This window comes from Marmota marmota, unplaced genomic scaffold, assembly GCF_001458135.2.
Source record: "Marmota marmota marmota unplaced genomic scaffold, marMar, whole genome shotgun sequence".
Classification (NCBI taxonomy): Eukaryota; Metazoa; Chordata; class Mammalia; order Rodentia; family Sciuridae; genus Marmota; species Marmota marmota.
Genome location: NW_026000026.1, coordinates 59,901,949 through 59,923,560, shown reverse-complemented (window position 1 = coordinate 59,923,560; position 21,612 = coordinate 59,901,949). Strand labels below are relative to the sequence as shown.

General features: G+C 34.2%; 1 protein-coding gene and 1 pseudogene across 1 annotated transcript in view; one reads left to right on the top strand and one right to left on the bottom strand.

Annotated features, from left to right (window-relative positions):
- Positions 1 to 21,612, top strand: part of Slco6a1 (solute carrier organic anion transporter family member 6A1) — a 117,852-nt gene that overhangs the window by 55,792 nt on the left and 40,448 nt on the right. Inside the window, exon 9 of the mRNA XM_048811484.1 lies at positions 8,040 to 8,184. Coding sequence (XP_048667441.1) covers positions 8,040 to 8,184 — 145 coding nt within the window. The remainder of the gene's footprint in view (positions 1 to 8,039; positions 8,185 to 21,612) is intronic.
- LOC107140756 lies at positions 18,280 to 18,449 on the bottom strand (annotated as a pseudogene).

The window sequence follows — 21,612 nt, the reverse complement described above, 5'->3', positions numbered from 1 at the left end:
TTATTGTTGACTATATTCTTGATGATTGCCATTCTGACTGGAGTGAGAAGAAGTCTTAGTTTTGATTTGTATTTCTCCAATTGCTAGAAGGCTAAACCCAAGGCCAATATAGTTCTAAATGTAAAAAATTGAAAGCATTTTCTCTAAAAGCTGGAACAAGACAAGGATGCCCTCTTTCACCACTTTTATTCAACATTGTCCTTGAAACTATAACCAGAACAATTAGAAGAAAGAAACTAAAGGGATACAAATAGGTAAAGAAGAACCTAGATTATCACTATTTGCTGATGTGATTCTAAATTTAGAAGATCCAAAAAATTCCACTGGAAAACTTCTAGAACTAATAAATGAATTCAGCAAAGTAGCAGGATATAAAATCAAAACCCATAAATCAAATATGTTCTTATACATCTGTGGTGAATCCACTGAAAGAGTAATTTGGAAAGCTACCCCATTAAAATAATAAAATACTTGGAAATCAATCTAACAAAAGTGGTGAAAGAACTGTACAATGAAATCTACAGAACCAGGGACTGGGGATGTGGCTTAAGCAGTAGCGTGCTCGCCTGGCATGCGCGGGGTGCTGGGTTCGATCCTCAGCACCATATAAATAAAGATGTTGTGTCCACTGAAAACTAAAAAAATACATTTTTAAAAAATCTCTCTCTCAAACAAACAAACAACAACAAAAAAAAACTACAGAACACTAAAGAAAGAAATTGAAGAAGACCTTAAGATGGAAACATCTCCATGCTCTTGGATAGGCAGAATTAATATTGTCAAAATGCCCATACACCAAAGCATTATACAGATTTAATGCAATTTCTGTTAAAATCCCAATGTCACTCTTCATAGAACTAGAAAAAAAAAACAGTCATGAAATTCATTTGGCAAAATAGGAGACCCAGAAGAGCCAAAGGAATCCTGCAAGAAAAGTGAAGCAGGAAGCATCACAATATCAGACCATAAATTATACTGCAGAGCTATAGTAACAAAAATGGCATGGTATTTGCACCAAAACAGACACATAGACCAATGGTACAGAATAGAAGAACACAGAGACAAACCCACATAAATACAGTTATCTCTTACTATAAAAAGGCATCAAAAACATTCACTGGAGAAAAGATAGTTTATTCAATAAATTATGCTGGGAAAAATGGAAGGCCATATAACAAAATGAAATTAAACCTCTGCATTAAACTCAACTCAAAGTGGACTTAGGCCCTAGAATAGAGACCCTAATAGAAGAAAATAGAGCACCTAATAGAAGAAAAAGTAGTCCCAAATCTTCATCATGTCGGCCTAGGTTCTGCCTTCCTTAACAAGACTGTAAAGTGCAAGAAGTAAAATCAGGAATCAATAATTGGGACAGATTCAAACTAAAAAGCTCTTCTCAGTGAAAGAATCAATAATGTGAAGAGAGAGCCTACAGACTGAGAGAAAATCTTTACCACATGCACCTCAGATAAGCATTACTTTCTAGGATATATAAAAAACTCAAAAAACTTAACACCAACCCCCCCCCCCAAAAAAAAGCAACCCAGTCAATAATTGGGCTAAGAAACTGAACAGACTCTTCACAGAAGAGGAAATACAATCAATTAACAAGTATGTAAAAAGATGTTCAGCTTCTCTAGCAATTATCTATTAATTTTCTAGTGGTACTTTCTTTCTACTTTTAAATAAAGGTGAAATTCCCTTTGGCATATTTATATATGCAGATAAAATGATTTGGTTAAATTTCTTCCATATTTCTTTCCCTTTCAAGTCCTCCCCACTCCTCCTCGTTTTCCTTTTCTACTTCACTGATCTTCTCTATGTATTTATGACATCCAGTCTCCCTACCCTGCTTTGTTTCCCTTATTTTGCTCTACTTTCCACATATGAGAGAACACATTCAGTCCTTGACTTTCTGACTCTGGCTTATTTCATGTAGCATGATGCTCTACATTTTCACCCATTTACCAGCAAATGCCATAATTTTATTTTTCTTTATTTATAGTTGAGTAAAACTTTGTTGTGTATATATACCACATTTTCTTGATCCATTCATCTATTGATGGGCATTTTGACTGGTTTTATCATTTGGCTATTGTGAATTGGGTTTCTATAAATATTGAAGTGGCTGTATCACAACAGTATACTGATTTTAGTTCTTTTAGATAAATCCTGAGGAGTGGGGTAGCTGGGCCACATGATTGTTCCTTTCTTACTTTTTTGAGGAATCTCCATACTGCTTTCCAACCAAATGAAATTAAACCTCTGCATTAAACTCAACTCAAAGTGGATCAATATAAAGCAATATATAGATTCAGTGTAATCCCCATGAAATATATCAGTGTCACACCAACAATATATCAGTGTAACTTTTTGCCCTAATGCTTGACAGCATTTATTTATTTGTGTTCTTGGTAATTGCCATTTTGACTAGAGCGATATGAAATCTTAGTGTAGTTTTGATTTGCATTTCTCTGATTGCTGGAGATGTTGAAATTTTTTTCGTATATGTCTTGGCTATTTGTTTTCCTCTTTTGAGAAATCTATAATTAGTTATTTTGCTTATTTATTGATTTTTTTGGCATTGAGTTTTTTGAGTTCTCTATGTATTCTGGATATTAATCCCCTATCAGAGGAGCAACTAGCAAATATTTTTTTCCCATTCTATAGGCTCTCTTTTCCCACTTTTAATCAATTTCCTTTGCTGCACAAACTTTTTAAATTTGATAACATTCCACTTATTGATTCATTGTTTTATTTCTTGAGCTTTAGGCATCTTATTGAAGAAGTCAGTGCCAACACCATATGATGAAGAGTTGACCTTATGTTTTCTTCTAGAAGTTGCAAGTTTTATAGTCTAAATTTTAAGTCTTCAATCCATTTTGTTTTAACTTTTGTGCAGGGTGAGAGATAGGGACTTATTTTCATTTTTCTACATCTGGATATTCAGTTTTCTCAGCACCATTTGTTTAAAAGGCTATCTCCTTTCCAACATATGTTTTTGGCACGATTTTCAAGTATCAGATGACTTAAGTATGTGGGTTTGTTTCTGTGTCTTCTCCTCTATTCTATTAGTATTCGTGTCTATTTTGATGCTAATACCATGTTGTTTCTGTTACTATAACTCTGTAGTGTAATTTACGATTGGGTATTATGATGTCTCCTACATCACTTTTCTTGCTTAGAACTGCTTTGGCTATTCTATGTCTCTATTCTTTCAAATGATTTATGGACTGTTTCTTCTAGTTATGTGAAGAATGCCTTTGGTATTTTCATGGGGATTACACTAAATCTATATATTGCTTTTGGTTGCATGGACATGTTATTAATTCTGCCTATCCAAGTTCATGGGAGGTCTTTCTATCTTAAATGTTTTCTGTAATTTCTTTCTTCAGTGTTCTGTAGTTTTCATTGTAGAAGTTTTTCACCTCATTGGTTAGATTAATTCCAAGGTATTTTATTTTATTTTACTGTATTTTTTTGAGATTATTGTGAAAAGGATGGTTTTCCTCATTTATTTCTCAGATGAGTCACTTTTGGAGTATAAAAAAGCTATTGATTTATGAGTGGTGATCTTCTATACCTTTATGAATTCATTTGTTAGCTCTAGAAATCTTCTGGTGGAACTTCTTTGGGTCTTCTTGATATAGGATCATGTCATCAAAAAATAAAAGTAATTTGATGTTTTCTTTTCCTATTTGTATCACTTTAATTTTCTTCTCTTGCTTTATTCCTCTGGCTAGAGTTTCAAGGGCCTATATTAAATAGAAATGATGAGAGTGAATATCCTTGTCTTGTTTCTGATTTTAAAGGAAATGCTTTCAGTTTTTCTCTGTTTAGTATGATATTAGTTTTCAGTTTGTCACATATAGTATTTAAAATATTGAGGTAATTTCTTCTATCACCAGTTTCTCTAGAATTCTTAACATGAATGGATGCCAGATTTTGTCAAAGGACTTTTCTTTATTGGGATGATCAACTGATTCTTATTCTTAATTATATTTAATTGGTGAATTCCATTTATTGATTTTTGTATGTTAAACCAACCTTGTATCCCAGGGATGAAGCCCACTTGATTATGGTGTTTTATCTTCTTGATGTGTTTTTTACTATGGTTTGTAGTATTTCATTAAGGATTTTTGCATTGATATTTATCAGGAATATTGGTCTATAGTTTTATTTCCTTGATGTGTCTTTGTATGGTTTTGGAATCAGGGTTATACTGACTTTATAGAATGCACTTAGGAGTGTTCTTTCCCTTTCAGTTTCATAGAATAATTTGAGAAAGACTGGTGTTAGTTCTTTAAACGTCTGGTAGAACTCAGATAAGAATCCATCTTGTCCTGGACTTTTATTTGTTGAAAGGCTTTTAATTGTTGCTTCAAATTTGTTATTTTGATATTGGTCGGTTTATGTTTTCTCTATCTTTCTGATTCAATTTAAGCAGATTATATGTGTCTAGAAATTTGTCAGTGTATTTTAGATTTCCAGTTTATTGGAGTATAAATTTTCAAAATAGTTTCTAATGATTCTCTGATTTCAGTAGTGTCTGTGGTGATATTTTCCTTTCCATCTCTAATTTTGTTTATTTGGGTCCTCTATATTTATTTTTGTTAGTTTGGCTAAGAGTCTATTAATCTTGTTTATCTTCCAAAGAGCCAAGTCTTTGTTGTATTGATCCTGTGTATTGTTATTTTATTCTCGATTTTATTAATTTTGGCTATGATCTTCATTATTTTATGTATTTTGCTTATTTTATAGTTAGTTCTTTCTTTTTAAGGTCTAGAGATGGAACATAAACTTACTTATTTGGAATCTTTTTATTTTTTTTTAAATGATGACACTCAATGTTATCAATTTTCCTCTTAAAACTGTGTTCATACTGTCCCAGAGATTTTGATATGTTGTATCTCCATTCTCACTTGTTTCTAAGAATTTGATTTCTTCTCTCATTTCTTCTTTGATCCATTCTTCATTTAAAAGAGTGTTTTTCAATCTCTATGTGTTTATGTGGTTTCCATTCTTTTTCTTGTTGATTTCTAGTTTCATTCAATTATCATCTGATAGAATGCATGGGCATTAAATAGCTCTCTCTCTCTCTCTCTCTCTCTCTCTCTCTCTCTCTCTTATTTTTTGTATTTTCTAAGATTTATATTGTGACCTAGAATATTAGCCATTGTGGAAAATGTTTCATAAGCTGCTAAGAAGGTAAATTCAGCTGTTTGGGGTGACATATTCTCAAGTTTTTATTAGGACTATTTGATTTATAGTATTATTTAGGTTAAAAATATCTATATTGCTTTTATGTTTTGATGACCTATTGGTGATAAAGGTACATTTAAATCAGTTAGTATTATTGTAGTAAGATATCTCTGAGATGTAGTATCAAGGAGTATTTTTTTTTATACAATAGTACACACTGACATCCATGGCATATGTAATTACTATCATTATATCTTCTTTTGTTGGATGGATCTCTTTACCAGGAGGCAGCGGCCTTCTTTTCTTCTTCTGAATATATATATATTTTTTTTGCTTGAAATCTTCTTAGTTACATATGAGTTTCTTCTGCTTTATTTTTGAACTCCTTTTGCCTGGACTATTTTTTCCCATCCTTTTACCTTCAGCTGATGAGTGCCTTTGCCTATGAGATGAGTCTCTTGAAAATGGTTTTTAATTAGATCTTGCTTTTGACCCATTCTGCTAATCTGTATCTTTTAAATCGGGAGTTGAGATCACTTACATTCAGTGTTATTATGAATATGTGTTTGTGGTTTCCTGCCATTTTGATTTTTTTGCTTTATTCAATTCTGTCCTGATTCTAATGCAGTTGATTAATATTGATCTTCATATATTTGGGAGCTTTGGGATTAGTTTTGGGATCTTCTGTGTGCAGTATATCTTTGAGTATTCTTTGTAGCGCTCATTGGTAGCTTTATTCTCCCTTCATAATAAACATTAACTGATTTTTCTTACCTAATTTTTTTTTCAGATTTTATTCCTATGTTCTCCACATTCTAATCACTTTCTTGGTCCTGATCATATCAAGTATGTTATCATACTGCTTATTTGTGCATGCTAATCTATTTATTTAAACTGTCCTTCTCTCTTTTCTTCATTCCAAAACAAACAAAAATCCCTTTTTCACTTCTTGTCTTATTTTTCTAGGCAAAATGACTGTCTCCTTAATGCTCCAGAAAAACAAACAAACAAACAAAAAAAACACACATGTGCACACACACACGCACACACACACAATGTTTTTTAGGACAACACTATTTTAGTAGAATGTGTTCATACACACACACACACACACATATTTAACACATATACATATATATATTTGTTTTAATTTTTATATTAGTCTAGTTCTTCCTAAGATAAATGGCTATAGTTTTATAAAATAAGAACATTTTAACTTGTTTCTATTTGCCAAGTGTTATTTTGTCAAACCATAAATAATTTCTATAATTGATGATATTTCATTAAGATTTTATCAAATTTTAATTTCATCAGAACACTACATGTACCTATTTTAACAATACAGAAGCCAACAATTAGTCACAACCTCTTTCATTTTTAAAAAAATAAAATACAATCATTAAAGTGCACTTAAAATTTGAGCATAAGTGTTTTAAGTTTTTTTTCCTTTTTAAAAGAATGCTTTTGTTTTTGTTTTTTTGTAATGGGATATTTAATAACTGGGCCACATCCTCAGGCTTCTTTAATTTTTTTTTGAGATAAGATCTAAGTTGCTAAAACCATCACTAAGTTTCTGAGGCTGGCTTTGAACTTGCAAACCTCTTACCTCAGCTTTCCAAGTTGTTGGGATTATAGGTGTATACCATGAAACCTGGTCTCCCTCATATTAAATACCTTAGATTAAAAAAAGCAATATTAACAAAGAAAGACTATTTTATAGCATAGAAGTGCGAAAATATTTGTTAGACAAGATTTAAATAATGTAAAATGTACATTCAAATTTTACAGATTAAATAATATCAAGTTGAAGATTTCTGTTCTAAGAAGAAAACTAGACAACATTAATAGATTAGTAATAGAAAACTAAATCCAAGAGATTTTCTAGAATGAATATGGAATTCTTGGAAAATCTACACAAAATTTATGACCAAGTCAGAAGTCATGTAGCCTTGTTTACCTGGTTGAGACAGTCATAGGCCTTTCCAAGATCAATGACTGTTAGTGATAGAATAGTTCTGGAAGGACTTGCAGAACCCAAAAAATTGCTCTAAAAATTTTGGATAGTGTAAGTTGATACATGAAGAAATTGGATCTTGTTTATACTGAAATGCTAACGCAAACAGATACCTCGGCAGAATGATCTGGATATTAGAGAAATGAAGTATTTATTCTAAGTCCTAATATCCTAGTAACTCCATTCAAGGATACATAATTCCAAAGATATTCCCTCCGTCAGATACTACACTAAAAGTACATGCACAGGAGTTTTTAAGATAGCCACACTTATTAGAGTAGGAAATTAAAGGCAATATAAATATTCAGTCTTATGGGGATGGATAAATATAGTGATATCACACTATCCCAATTAAGATAGTACTCAGAAGCTGAACTAGACAAATATGCAAAATATATCAGTGAGCAGAGTTTTTCCCAAATCTTTGCAACTAGCTACTAGGCCCACAAATAAAACTTAGAGGTGGTATGGAGAACACATAAAAATGAAAGTGTACATTTTATAGAATGGGTATATGGGTTAATTGTACATTGTATAATTACATATATGTATGTATATATATTAATCTTTTTTTTTGGTGGGGTTCTTTTTTTGTCTTTTTTGGAACTGGAGGTTGAACCCAGGGCTTTGCGAATGCAAGGCAGACGCTTTACCATTGAGCTACATCCCAGCCCGCATATATATATTTTTGATAATTACATATATCTATTTCCCTTTATATTGAGGGAGGTAAATTTTTATAGATCTTTAACATGCATGGGCATATCTATTTGTCTTAACTAACAAAATGTAATAATTACTATATAACTTATTTCTACTTCAGATCCTACTGAAGAATCCAGTGTTTTTATGCAAAGCTGTGTCCAAAGCCTCAGAATTCTTAGTTTTGATTGGAGCTTCTGAATTTATACCTATATATTTAGAAAATCAGTTCATAATAACACCCAGGATGGCAGCAACACTTACAGGTAAATTTTCCTTCTCACTGTGCTGATTTAAAAAAAATTATATGAACTTTACATATATATATGTGTGTGTATATATATACATATATGAAATATTTAATGTAATTAGAAAATAAAAAGAGCAATGTATGCAAATGTTGCAAAAGCACCATTTGCCAAAATTTAAGAATTTGAATTCTTTGCTATCACCAATAATTTTTAACACATCAAATTTTAAGGACATCATTACATCACTGTCTAATCCATTTCTCCTGCTCCTTTCCCTTAGATAACCACTCTATTAAAGTTACAGTGTGTACTTTTATACATGTTTGCTCACATTTTCTGCTTGTCAGAAAATATATATTCAATATATTTCTAAAATTTGTATATAATTTATACAAACTCTTCTACTTTTTTCATCAGAAATTATGTTCTTCAGAATCATGTTGATCTGTAGCTATTTAATGCATCTCAATTGTGCTATGGGATTCTATTCTATGAATACATCACTTTTTGCATTACCATATTAACAAATATGAAGTGTCCTTTAATTTCTTACCTTTTAACCAATGTAATAATAGGTTTGTTGATATATGCTCATTTATCAATGTTGTTCTATGTTTCAACATTAAAGAACAATCACTATTGTATACATCATAAATTTTACTCGTTATTGAGAATTTGGCTCTCCAAAAGAGATTGCTAATGGAATTCATTGTTATAAGGGTCTAGAAATAATGGGAAAGTGGTAAAGATAATCAGTTGTTTCAGGCTATAACTTTTAGTGTAACAAATAAAAGAAAAATAACAAGGTATTTGTTATTAAAATTTGGTTAAAATCAAAACTAGAAAAGAAAGAAAAAAGACATAAAATATTTGGCTAAATAAAAAGCAAATTTTAACCTGTGGAGAAAACTTTTTTAAATTAAAAATTTCAGTAGATTTTTCTATTAAAAGACTAGCATTGTTGAATTACATATTTTCCAAAAAGCCTAAACATGATGCAACTCTGTTTCCATGGCCATTATGAAAAATTTTTCCATGAGTATACCACATTATTGATTTGATTAACCTAACCAACAGAAATTGGAACTAAATACATTCAATTTGTTTCTTATAGTATTTAATTCAACCTAACAGTTTCAAAGACATAGAATGAGACCACCTACTATATTGACCTCATCCATTGACCTTCAAGATTCTGGACCCAGTCAGCTGAACAAATCCTTTAGCACTAGGCTTCCCCTTAATATTCTATTATTAACCTTTTCATGTAGCCTGAGGTGCTGGTTCAAGTATAACAAAATACATTAACAATAGCACATTCCATGTTGGCCTACAATGAAGAAGTTTTGGGTAATTCTGTAATTTGTAATGTTGATCAGTGAGTGAGGTTTACCAGAGTGCTTTCCAGGGCTGAGATGGCGTCATTGATTATTTCAAATAAAATCAAAGACAAATTTTGTACCACCTTTTCTAATTGGATAACTCTAATTGTAAGATAATTTCTCTCAGAATTAATACAAATATTGTGTCATTAAATCCTATGACAATAATTCCCCTTGGTAAGCAAGGGCAACTTCCTTTCAAAGAGATTTCCATGGACTTCTGAGACTACATGATCTACTTGTGTGTTTATTTGAATGCTAGATCATCTCTTATGACTACCCCTGTGTTCTTGATTAAATAATTTTCATTGGGCAAGTAAATATTGTCAAATAATTTTGAGTCTGATTTGGTCTATCCCAAATGAGAATATTAGTCCCCAGAGCTATTGGGTTTCTAGATTTCAAGGCTTCAGTTTCAACAGGAGGCCAGTAATAAGTTAATAGTTGTTTTACAGAATAACTGTTTTAGAGTGTCAGTTAGTCCTAAATATCAAGTGGAAACTTCCTCTCCTTCCCTCTTCACAATATCATCAGTCATTAGGACTTGTAGCTCAAAGGGTTCATTTGACTTGTAGCACCTCAGGGTAGATAGTATGCTATATAGCTTGTTGATTGGCTTTAATGTAGATTTGTGGGTTATACACACTGTTGGTTAGGTAATAAAAGACCAAGTGGAATGCTAAAGTAAGACATCTAAAACCTCTTAATTTCTAGCGCCTGAAAAAATGCTCTCAACCTTTTGTTTGGAGAAAAGAAAAAACATCAGTTTCTTCTTGACTTCCAGAGAGATAGAATATTGTGAATCTTTCAGGATAGTCTTTGAAAAAATACGATGAGAAGCCTTGTGGATTTTTGCCACAGCCCCATCTCTCAGCTGAGGCCATTAATTCAGGAAATCACTGGCAAGGGGACAATGGGGGATTGAGAGAAGACAAACAGATAAACATTTAGAAAGAAAGCTGGGGTCAGGTGGGACAGTATCCTTTGATAAAGGTATAATGCCCCAGAGCTAGCTTGGCAAATTTATTATATAGGTTTCATCAAAAGGCTATTTTGGGGAAAGTTTCAGCAAAGCAGGCAATCTGAAGGGCATAGGACTGGCAAGACATTAGGATTATTTATCTTGTTATGTTCAGAATTCTCCATCCCCAAAAGTTGGTGTCTGAGCTCAAGGTCCAGAGTGATAACATCTGTGCACCTTTGCACAGAGCCTCCTCAGGCTGGGTGTCACCATTGCTACTGGGCCATCTTGACCTGCACCTTTGCATAGGAAGTTCCCAGTTCAAAGCAGCCTCGAGGCAATCAGAGAGATTCAAGTCACTGCTCTACACAGATTTTGTTGAACATTATCAGTTACCTTTTCTAGTAAAGGTGTAAAAATAATTAAGTCAGTGTTATTGAGTCTGAGGCTTCTGATCCTCTAGCCAACCAATCTGTTAGTGTAAGGTCCAAACCAGCATATAGGGGTACTCAGACTAAATCTGACCTGCTCCCTTGTAGCAAATGGCTACAGACAGTTTATGTACCTCTGAGGGTGTACTGAAACATGTATTTGAAGCCTTATAGCATGAATGATAATTGATCTTTATCTTCGGGTAGGAGTGGGATCCAAAAGCAGGCTTTGGCAATGTCCAAGATAGCATATAAAATGCCATCAGTTGGTGAACTACATTTAGTCTTGTCACTATGTCTCAAATAACCAGGGCTGTAAGGAGCAACCCCTGAATTCAGTAGGTTGTCAATTTCCTCAAACCTCATGTTCCTCTTACCATTTTTAATTGAACATAGAAACTATTAAATTAATATATTTCATGTCTTCCTACTCTTGCTGCATTTTAGTTAGTATGAAAATCTGCAACTTACCTTTTTAGTTATTTTAAGTTGTTTTTTATAGAAATACACAAGGAAGGCACTTTGAGTAGCAATTAATGAGTTCTGACATCATTTGGAGTATCAGAAGCTTTTAAAATAGAAATACCAATTAACATCAGTGTACTAAAGCCACAAGAAAAGTACATTGAAATTTTCTAAAGAACCACCTATAAGATGGGTGCCCCTTCTTTTCAGGTGCAGTAAGAATCTAAATTCTATTCAATGTGTAATCTATGACTTCACATAGGAGTTTGTTTATTTTATAGAAATCTTCCTAAGAGGATCAATGAATACTTGTAGCACACAGGATACATGGCATAAAACTCTGAGATAGTTTATTACTATCTTATAATAGATCAATGGTTGAAATGACCATAAGATACATTGAAATTTAATTAATTTACTCTAAGCAAATCAACTAAAGTTCTGATGGATCTCCTAGTCACTGCACATAGTGACTGTAAATTTCTTTTCTTTTCTTTTTTACACTCAGTGTGGTTGCACAACTTTGTTAAATGTTGTGTGAAAGCAAAAGGAATCTTTTGTGTAATCACAATGAATGTTAATAATAGTGGTTACAATGGGGTCAGACCTCAGGTTATGGTCAGATTGACAAGGAAGTGCTTCTGTCTGTCTTGCATTATTTTAATAATAACACAGAATCTTCTGTGGAAAGAAAAAAAAGAAGGGAACAATGGAAGAAAATAGTGTCATAAGAACCAAAGTAGAAGACATACAAAGCTTCCAAACACTAGAAAAAAATAAGAATAAAAGTTACTTCTTTGAAAAGATTAATAAAATTGACAAAGCATTAATAAAATTGAGCAAGAAACACATACAGCATAAAATAAGTGAGAAGATTAGATGGTAATGCACACTACAGATGTTAGAAGAATAAGACCATCTTTGAAAAATATTTCATGTGTGAGTCTAATAGTATCAGGGGAATGGAAAACTTACATAGAAACACAATTTAAGAAAATAGAAAGTATAAATGGTGTTAAATTTTTAGTGAGGTGACATCCATCATTACAGAGCTTCTTTTATAGTCAATCCAAATGTAAAATAGCCTCACCAGTGATTCATTTTAACCTTTAAGAAAAAAAAAATTGACACACATTTTACACAGTGCCCTCCAGATAATTAAATACATAGCAAACACTTTCTTTCTGTTTTGTAAATCTACCATAAATTTGATAGACAACCCTATCAAGAACAATATAACAAAGGAAATTTTGATTTTTTTTTTTTTGGTTTCCAGGATTTCTTTTGGTGATTTTTCAGAATCTCACCTTTTGAAATGCATTTTCATATCCTGCATTTTCTCCCTCAGTTCATTCCTTAGATCTTTCTTCAATTAATTAATCTTTTTAACAATTAACTTTTAAAATTCTTTACCCATCATTTCCTCCACTTTGACATTTATGTGATCAAGTGTTGGAGAGTTATGAACTTTTGAGTACACCTTATTTTCTCATATAACGTGTATTTATCTCCATGTCAATTTTTGTATGTGCACTGGAAGTATTATATGTTTTAATCTCTTCTACTGTCAAACAAGGGACTTTTTAGTGAGCTCCTTTCTTTTTTGCTACATGCCCTGGCCTCGGTATATATCTAAGTGTCAGTACTTCTCAACATGATTATGCTGTGATGTTCAGTCTTTAGCACCACTGTGAGATCTAATAATCTCTAGTAACTGCAACCACTTCAGAATGAAGCTATATACTAACAGACTTAAAAAACTTCCTGAAAATATTCTTCTTGACTTTACTAATCTAACTGGAAAATGGGAATCATGCTCTAAAACCAGCTGATAAATTAGGTATTAAAGAAAAAAATATATTATTATACTATATAGGGCATGAAAAGGGAGAAAAAAAACGGGGGGTATAAAGAGGACCAGCTGCTGTAAAAAGAAAACAGACAAAGGAAAAATATGAAAAAAGAAGGAATAATTTCAATTAATGCTTCAAAACATTAAAAGAAACACATAGAATAGGATTAAGGGATATAAAATGAAATAATAAGGATAAATGTATTAAATCAATAGTGAAAGTAATAACTGTAATATCAAACACAAATTCTAAAGATATGTAAGTTATTCTGTGCTGAGCTATTTGAGATGAAGAGACTTGTTGGTCCTTTCTGGTTTGGATTTCATGAGGTTTGGGAGCCTTTGTAATTGCCCACACCTCAGCTTTACCTCTAAGTTTCTGTGGACTGGGAAGTAATAACCTAATCAACACACTTCTGACGCAAATCTAGGAGGCTCCCTCCATTCTTTGGTGTGTCTGTGCACCAAAGAGCTTTCTGGTGGGAATGCATCAGAGGGAGTAACCCCTAATTTTCTGTGGCCTAGCAGCCAGGTCTCTCCCTGGTTGGATATGCAGTCTTGTGGTATCACTTCATGTAGAAATGTTTCTTCTTCCCAGAGCTGTCAGTTCAGGTGTGAACTTGCCTGAGTAGATTTCAGAGTATGTGAATATAACAGAGATGTGGTAGTCAGTGGTAGTGGCTCTCAGTTGCCTCTGGGAGTTGTGGGGTGTCTGCCTCTGGTGGGGGCAGGTGCATTGGTGGGCATGCATCTGGGAGTGTTCAAAGGTGGCTGGTGTCTGAAGGGCATGTAGCTGTGGGCTGCCTGGGTATGTGTGACTTCTGCCAGCTGCTGTGGAATGCACAATGGCAAGCTCACTTATGAGTGCTCTTGGCAGTAGCCATGTCTATGGGATGTTCATCTGCAGGCCACTTCTGTGATGCATGGGCCACTACCAGGACACAGGGGTTGGAGGTGGACTTCTCCAACCTGTCAGGGCACACCATTGTTGGCCCTCCTCTGAGTACACTGGACAGAGGCTAGCACCTCTAAGGCATACATCTTTAGGCCATTTCTGTGGTGCACATAGTACTGCTCTGGCACAGGCAGCTTCTGCCATCTACTGTGGCTTGTACAATTATGGCTAACTACTGGGGCTGTTGCTGCTCCCAAGGTGCTACACTCCCTGAGAGTGAATTGCTCTCTGTTCTACTGCACCCCTATGCCCTTGTAAGTGAAGGGAGGGAAAATGGCAACCTGCAGCTATGAGTGATCCTTCTACACATATTGCTCAGACAGCCCATTTCAGTGGTACACCCTATGGTAGTGTTTGATGCTGTCTGTAGATGGGATAAAACTGATTAAATATAATTGCTTCTTGTGAAGTTGTTTAGGTGTGGTCTCTTCAAAATGACTACATGGCACAGGTTTCACCAGCAATTTGAGATAATCTGTGCACATCTCACAAAGTGTCCTTGTAGTCCTTGTCCTAGCTAAACATAGTGTGAGTTTCTACCATTGTTGCCAAAGTAAGTTTGTAAGCTTTGCCCTTCCTTTTTCTCACTTTGTTACTCTATTCCACTGACTGCCCTGGTCTGGATTTGGGATTAGCAAATTCTTTCCTGTTTTCTATACCATAAAGCAGAATTTCCAAGTCCCTCAAAATCTCTGACTGTCTAACTTTGTGTCTTAATGGATTTCCTCTGTCACCCACCTCTCTGCTCATCTGTTCACTCACTGCTTTGATTCTAGACTCTGGAGTACTTGAGATTTTCTGCCTATTTCCGCTCTAACATCTTTATCTATGTTACATAAAAATAAATGATTGCTGGGCACAGAGACAACTGCCTGTAATCCCAATGGCTAGGGAGGTTGAGATAGGAGGATTTCGAGTTCAAAGGCAGCCTCAGCAAAAGTGAGATGCTAAGCAACTCAGTGAGAACCCGTCTCTAAAAATACAAAATAGGGCTGGGGATGTGGCTCAGTGGTTGAGTGCCCCTGAGTTCAATTCCTGATACCATAAATAAAAATAAATAAATAAATAAAATGGATTATGCTGGGGGCAGTGATTCAAGCCTGTAATCCTAGCTGCTCAAGAGGCACTGAGGCAGGATAATCACAAATTTAAGGCCAACTTCAGTAGCTTGGTGAGAACATATCTCAAAAGAACAATAAAAAAGGGAGGGGGAGGGATGTAGTTCAGTAGTGGCATCCCAGGGTTCAATCTCCAGTACCAAAAATATAAAAAGCAATAAAATTTCAAACATGATGTTGACTGAATAAAACAAAAGAGTATGCATACCACATAAACCAGTTTTTAAGAAGACTGTAATAAAGATCCTCTGGGCATATGATAATGTTCTTTTTTTATTATATGCNCCCCCCCGCCCTATGCATCTACTGAAGTGATCACATTTTTTGCTTTGATAGTATTTATAAGCTGTATTATATTTATTGACCTACATATGTTGAACCATCCTTGTATGCCTGGAGTGCAACAAACTTAATCATGTCATACAATGTTGTGCTATTGAATTTGTTTTTTAAGTATTATTGATAATTTTTGCAGCTATGTTCATCAGGAATATTAATCTATAATTGTCTTTTTTGTTGTGTCCTTATCAGGTTTTCATAGCACAGTAATACTGGCTTCATAAAATAATTTTGGAAGGGTTCTTTCTCTTTCTATTTTATGGAATAGTTTGAGGAACGTTGGTGTTAGTTCTTCCTTAAAAGTCTAGTAAAATTCAGCAGTAATGATATCCAGTTAAGGGCTCTTCTTTGATGGGAAATATTTTATTACTGATTCAATCTTAGTACTTGTTATTGCTCTATTTCAGTTTTTTTGTATCTTCTTGGTTCAATTTTGGTTGGCCATATGTGGTTAGAAATTTGTCCATTTCTTCTGTATTTTCTAACTAATTGGCATATAGTTTTCAAAATACTCCCTATTTACTCTTTGAATTTCATTGGTATGTGTTGTAATGTCATCCTTTTTTGTCCCTGAATCTGGGTCTTCTCTCTTTTTCATTTGACTAGTTTAGTTAATGTTTGCAAATTGTGTTTCTCTTTTCCAAGAAACATCTCTTTGTTTCATTATTTTTTGTATTCTTCCTTTAGTCTGTCTTTTATTTATTTTTGCTCTTTATTATTTCTTTCCTGTATTGATTTTGTTTTATTTTTCAAAGATGTATCATTGCATTATTTATTTGAGATCTTTCTATTTTTTGATGTAGGCTCTTAATGCTAAAATAATTCCTTCTAATGATTGCTTTTGCTGTATTCCATGTGTTTTAGTATGTTGCTCTATTTTCCCTTGATTCAATGAATTTTAGGTTTCTGAGTCTTTAATTATCCACTGTGTTTTTCAGTCTCTTGAGTTCATACAATTTCTGTTTCTCTTGCTTTTTGTTACTTGTTTCACTTTTTTGTGATATGAAAAGATGCAAGAAATTATTTCAATTTGTGGCCTAACACATGGTCTATTTTGGAAATTTTTCCATGTGTTGAGGAAAAGTATGTGCATTATATTGCTGTTAGATGGAAAATTCTGGAGATGCCTGTTAATTTCCTTTGATCTATCTTGTAATTTTATGTGCCTTTGTTGATTTTTTTTTTTGGTGGGGGTCTGGTGAGAATCTGTTGGTGAGAGTATTATTGTATTGGGGCCTATCTCTCCCCTTGTACCTGGTAATGTTTGTTTTACAAAATTGTGTGCTCCAACATTTAGCGTTTATTATTATTATACATTTTTGATGAATTTTTCCCTTGATCAATATTTTAAAGCCCATTTTCTCAGATGTAAGTATAATTATTACTACCACCGTCATTTACTTGTAATATAATTTCCCTCCTTTTACTTTAAATCTATGTTTGTCTTTGCAGGGGAGGTAAATTACTTGTAGGTAACATATTGTTGGATCCTGCTTCTTAATTTACCCAGCCCGATTGTGTCTTCCACTAAAGAAATTAAGATCATTTACATTCAGGGTTATTCTTGTTGCCAACTTATTGCTTTTCTTAAGGTTGTTTTGAATATTCTGTGTTCATTTATTTTTTCACTTATTCATATCAGAAGATGGATGGTTGAATGTACTGATAATATTTGATTCTTTCCTATTTTTCATTTGTGTGTCTAGTCTTCTAGTAGAATTTGTTCTTTCATATGCTGTCATAATTGTGCCCTTCTTTCTTCCTCTTCTGGGTGTAGAAGTTTCTTAAATATCTTTTTATCTGCTAGTGTTCATGAATTCCTTTATTTATGTTCTTCTGGAAAGATCTTTTTTTCTTTCAGGGTTTTTTTTTTCCTTCAAAAACTTTAAATACATACCTTTAGAGTTTTTGCCTCAAAATCTGATTTTAGTCTAATGTCTGCCTTTAAAGACAACTTGATGCTTCTCCCCTGAAAATTTTGTTGTTCTTTTCTTGTCCTGCACTTTTGGCACTTTAACTATAGTATCCACAGAAAGATACTTTTCTTTTCATGAGCACTTGGGTTTCTAAATGCCTCCTGTACTTTAATGTCCTTGTCTTTCCCAAGATTTGTGAAACTTTCTGCCAGTATTTCATTGAGTAGGTTTTCTTTGCTATCATTCTGCAACTCTTCTCTCTTGTCTATTCGGATTACGTATATTTTGGTCTTTTAATGATATCCCAGAGAATATGTATGCTCTGTTTATTCTTTCTTATTTTTTTCTTTACCACCATCTGGATATGATATTTCATTAGACATGTCTTCAAGTTTTGATATTCTTCCTTCAATTCACTCTAGTCTATTTGTGAGGCTTTCAACTGAGTTTTTTTTTAATTTGAATAATTAAACTTTACATTTCCAAGATTTCTGTGACTCTTTTTTATAGTCTTTCATTTTATTAAAAATTTCATTCACATCCTGAATTATGTTACTTGATTCATTCAGTTGTCTATCTGTATTCTCTTGGAATACATTGAACTTTTTTTTAAAGTTTTTTAGAACTTTATTTTATGTACAAAGAACGATCATGTTCTCTTTCATTGGGAAATCCATTCAAGGAAGACCACTTAGTCCAATTTAACGAAGTCTGAATCTTTCGCATACTGACAGAAACACTGCCAGCACATATTGAGGCTGTATTTCCAGATCAGACCGGCGGGTTCGAGCATCCGCAACAAGAGAGAGCTCCCTAGCTGAATTTTCACTGGTGGCTCCAATAGAGCTGTTGGTAACCCATCTTGCATTCAAGGGTGCAAAGGTACATTGAACTTAAAAAAAAAAAATCATTGCTTTTAATTCTTTATCAAGAATTTCAGTCACTTTCATACTTACTGTAGTAATTCTGAACTTTAGGTGATGACATATTCCCTTGTTTTCTCGTTTTTTTTTTTTTTTTTTTTTTTTAAAGCTTGGGTACTGTTTGTTGTTGTTTTGTTGAGTATCTTCAGTTAAATTTCATACTAGATTCCCTAGTTTAATATCCCTGTAGCTTCTTTGTGATTTTTGTTTGTTTGTTTGTTGTTTTATAGTTCAGAATATATTTCATTGAGGTTGCAGAGACCTCCTGTCTCTGCATCTCTTGAAGGAATGGGAACCCTCTGGTTCTTCAGGAGATATGGTGTTGGCAGCAAAGTATATTGGTTGTACCCTCTGTGATTACTCCTATTATGGGTAGCCCCTATCATGGGTTAGAAGTTTACATAGGTCCTGCTTACAATAGCTCTAGTACTTGAAAGTGATTCTGATACTGGTTCAGTTGCATTGAAGGGTCCAGAATTCTTGTCCTATGACTGGAGACTTTTATAGATCTAGTTGCTTTATGGGAGAAGCAAGTGCTAGAAATCTATCTCCCCCTCTGGGGGACTCACCTTCAGACTTATCAGCTCTAGGCAATCTGATCTGATGCAGATGCAACCAATGTAGAGTATCCACATCCATCAGTGTCATACACCACTTTGTTTTCCCTTTATGCTGCTGCTGTGGAGGTAGCTTCCATCTATGTATACCCATCTGGGGAAGGTTGACCACTAGAAGCTCATGTATCCCATTTTCTTTAAATAGAATTGTCCTTTAGGGTTTCAGTGGGACTGATTTTGGCTGAAGCAGGGTTTAATTCTTCTCATCTGATCTGTGAGGAAGCTCAAAGGCAGAACACCTACCCAGTGGCATGAAGCCCTAGACTCAATACCTAGCACTGGAAACACACACACATACAATTTAAAAATAAAAATGTATAAGAAAGAGAATGAAGAGGGAAAATAATAGAAATCAAAAGTAAAAGAAAAAAAGGAAAGTGGGAAAGAAAAGAAAAATCCAACTAAAGAATGAAAAATAAGATAAAATAAAACTGAGAAATAAAAAAGCAATCATAACAAAAGATAGAATAGTCAGAGGGAAAAGCAAGTAAAAAAAAATTCTTCTAATGGAGGTACTTTGAATACCTTTCTCTGGGTCTCCTAAGAGTGTAATCTGCTAGGTATGAAGGTGGGTAATGGGTTGTAGCTGCAGCTCATTTTCCTTCCACTCTGGTCTTGCCAAACTAGCTGAGGCAGAATGAGGGCTGTATCCTGAAATTACATGTTAAGATAATGTTGACTCAGCCCAGGGTATTTTCTCTCCAGACGGTTTTAGTCTGTGCACCTGGGGCATGGCTGAGGTCCAAGCTGCTGTGACCCCATATCACTGACTGAGTTTTGATGAATATGAAACCCACTGGATATATATTTGCTCTGGGTGATTTTAGTCTGTGCATGCACCCAGAGGCATGGCCAATTTCATGATTATAGCAAAACCTTTTTCACCAATTGAGATGTGGTAGAATGTGACTGCACTGGGTGGGCATATATTAGCCCTGAAGGATTTTAGTAAGTGCACCTCGGGGGCGTGGCAAATGAACAAGACATGGCCAATCCCCAGAATGTCTCCAAGGATTGCAAGGGCAATTGAACCCCACCAAGTTCTGTGTTTGGGGGAGGCTGTGTTTGAGTGATTTGCCAGCCCTGATTGTGGCACTTTCAGACTTGTCCCCTGCTTGAAGCAACACCATTGCTGAACAGCTATGCCCTCCTCTCCACTCCCCTTTCCCTTGCAGCCTGTGCTCCCTTATAAAATAAAGCTCTCAGTGAATTTGTGTCAAGGAATCTCCCCCAAGCTATAACTGTCCTGTATGCCTCTCATCTACCCAAAGTGGCCATGTGTCAAAGTGGCTCCTGAGATGTGATTATGCTGTTTTAAGATCCCCAAAGCAGTTTAGTCCTTAACAGCAGAAACTTCCTTAAGATGATTCCTGGCTATAGCACTCTGAGAGAAGCAATTTCTTCTTTAAAGATTGTTTGTTGTGTAGACTTCATGTTGCCAATTTATTTATTTGTAGGGTGCAGTGTTCTGGGCTATATTCTTTCTCTTTCACCTCTGCCCCCATTAAGGGAAGAGTCCCCTTTCCCCAACCTAGAAATGTTGCCAGGAGCTGGGATATTCCACTTTTCTTGTTTTGTTACTCTCTTTAGTCTTGGAATCTACCAAGTTTCATTTCCTGTGCCATCATTTCCCAGTGCTAACCCACAGCCCCTTATCTCCATGAGAAGTTCCATCCTGTGGAGGAGCAAACCATTGCTGGTGTCTCTATATACCACCTTCTGTCTCCACCTGAATTTTTATTTGAACAATTATGTTTCTTAATGTCCAGGTTTTTTATTTGTTCTTTCTTTACCCACCTGATTTATTCTTCCCCATTCTTCATTTTTATGTCATTTACTTCTCCATTGTTATATCTTTTTGAACATTCTGAAGTTGTTTACTATTTTCTGGTCATTATTAGACCTTCTATGACATAACTTTTATCTGATGGTTTTGAATTTTTTGGTATTAATTTTCTCTTGCTATATTCCAATTTAATTGCTATATATTTGTAGCAGAGGGATTGCATCAATGTATGCATTTACTGTGCTATCCTCATGGATAATTTTCTAACTGTATTTCTCTTTCTTCATTTCCTTCTTTTTTTCTCCTCTTTCGGTGTTGGTGTTTTTCTTTATCTAATTGTTATGTTTAAGTGGAAAACTATATCTTATGGTGGCTATTCTGGAGTCCCACTTTCATTGTCAATATTGAATCAATTTATAAATACAATGGTAGCTTGGTGAATTTTTTGTTCACAAATCTCTGTTTGAGATCTCCTGTCACTTTAGTCATGCCTCTTAAAATAATACATAAACACAGAGAGTAGCTAATAATAGTTTTCAGTAGGACAGCTCCCCACTTAAGTTTGGCATGAGTTAAGTTTCTGGTATATCTTAAGTGCCATTAGTGTATAGAAGTAAAATATTACCATATTGTTCAAGAGCCCGTTACACCCATGCTTTAACCCTATCACAAGTTTGTATTTTTCATAAGGTTCAGGT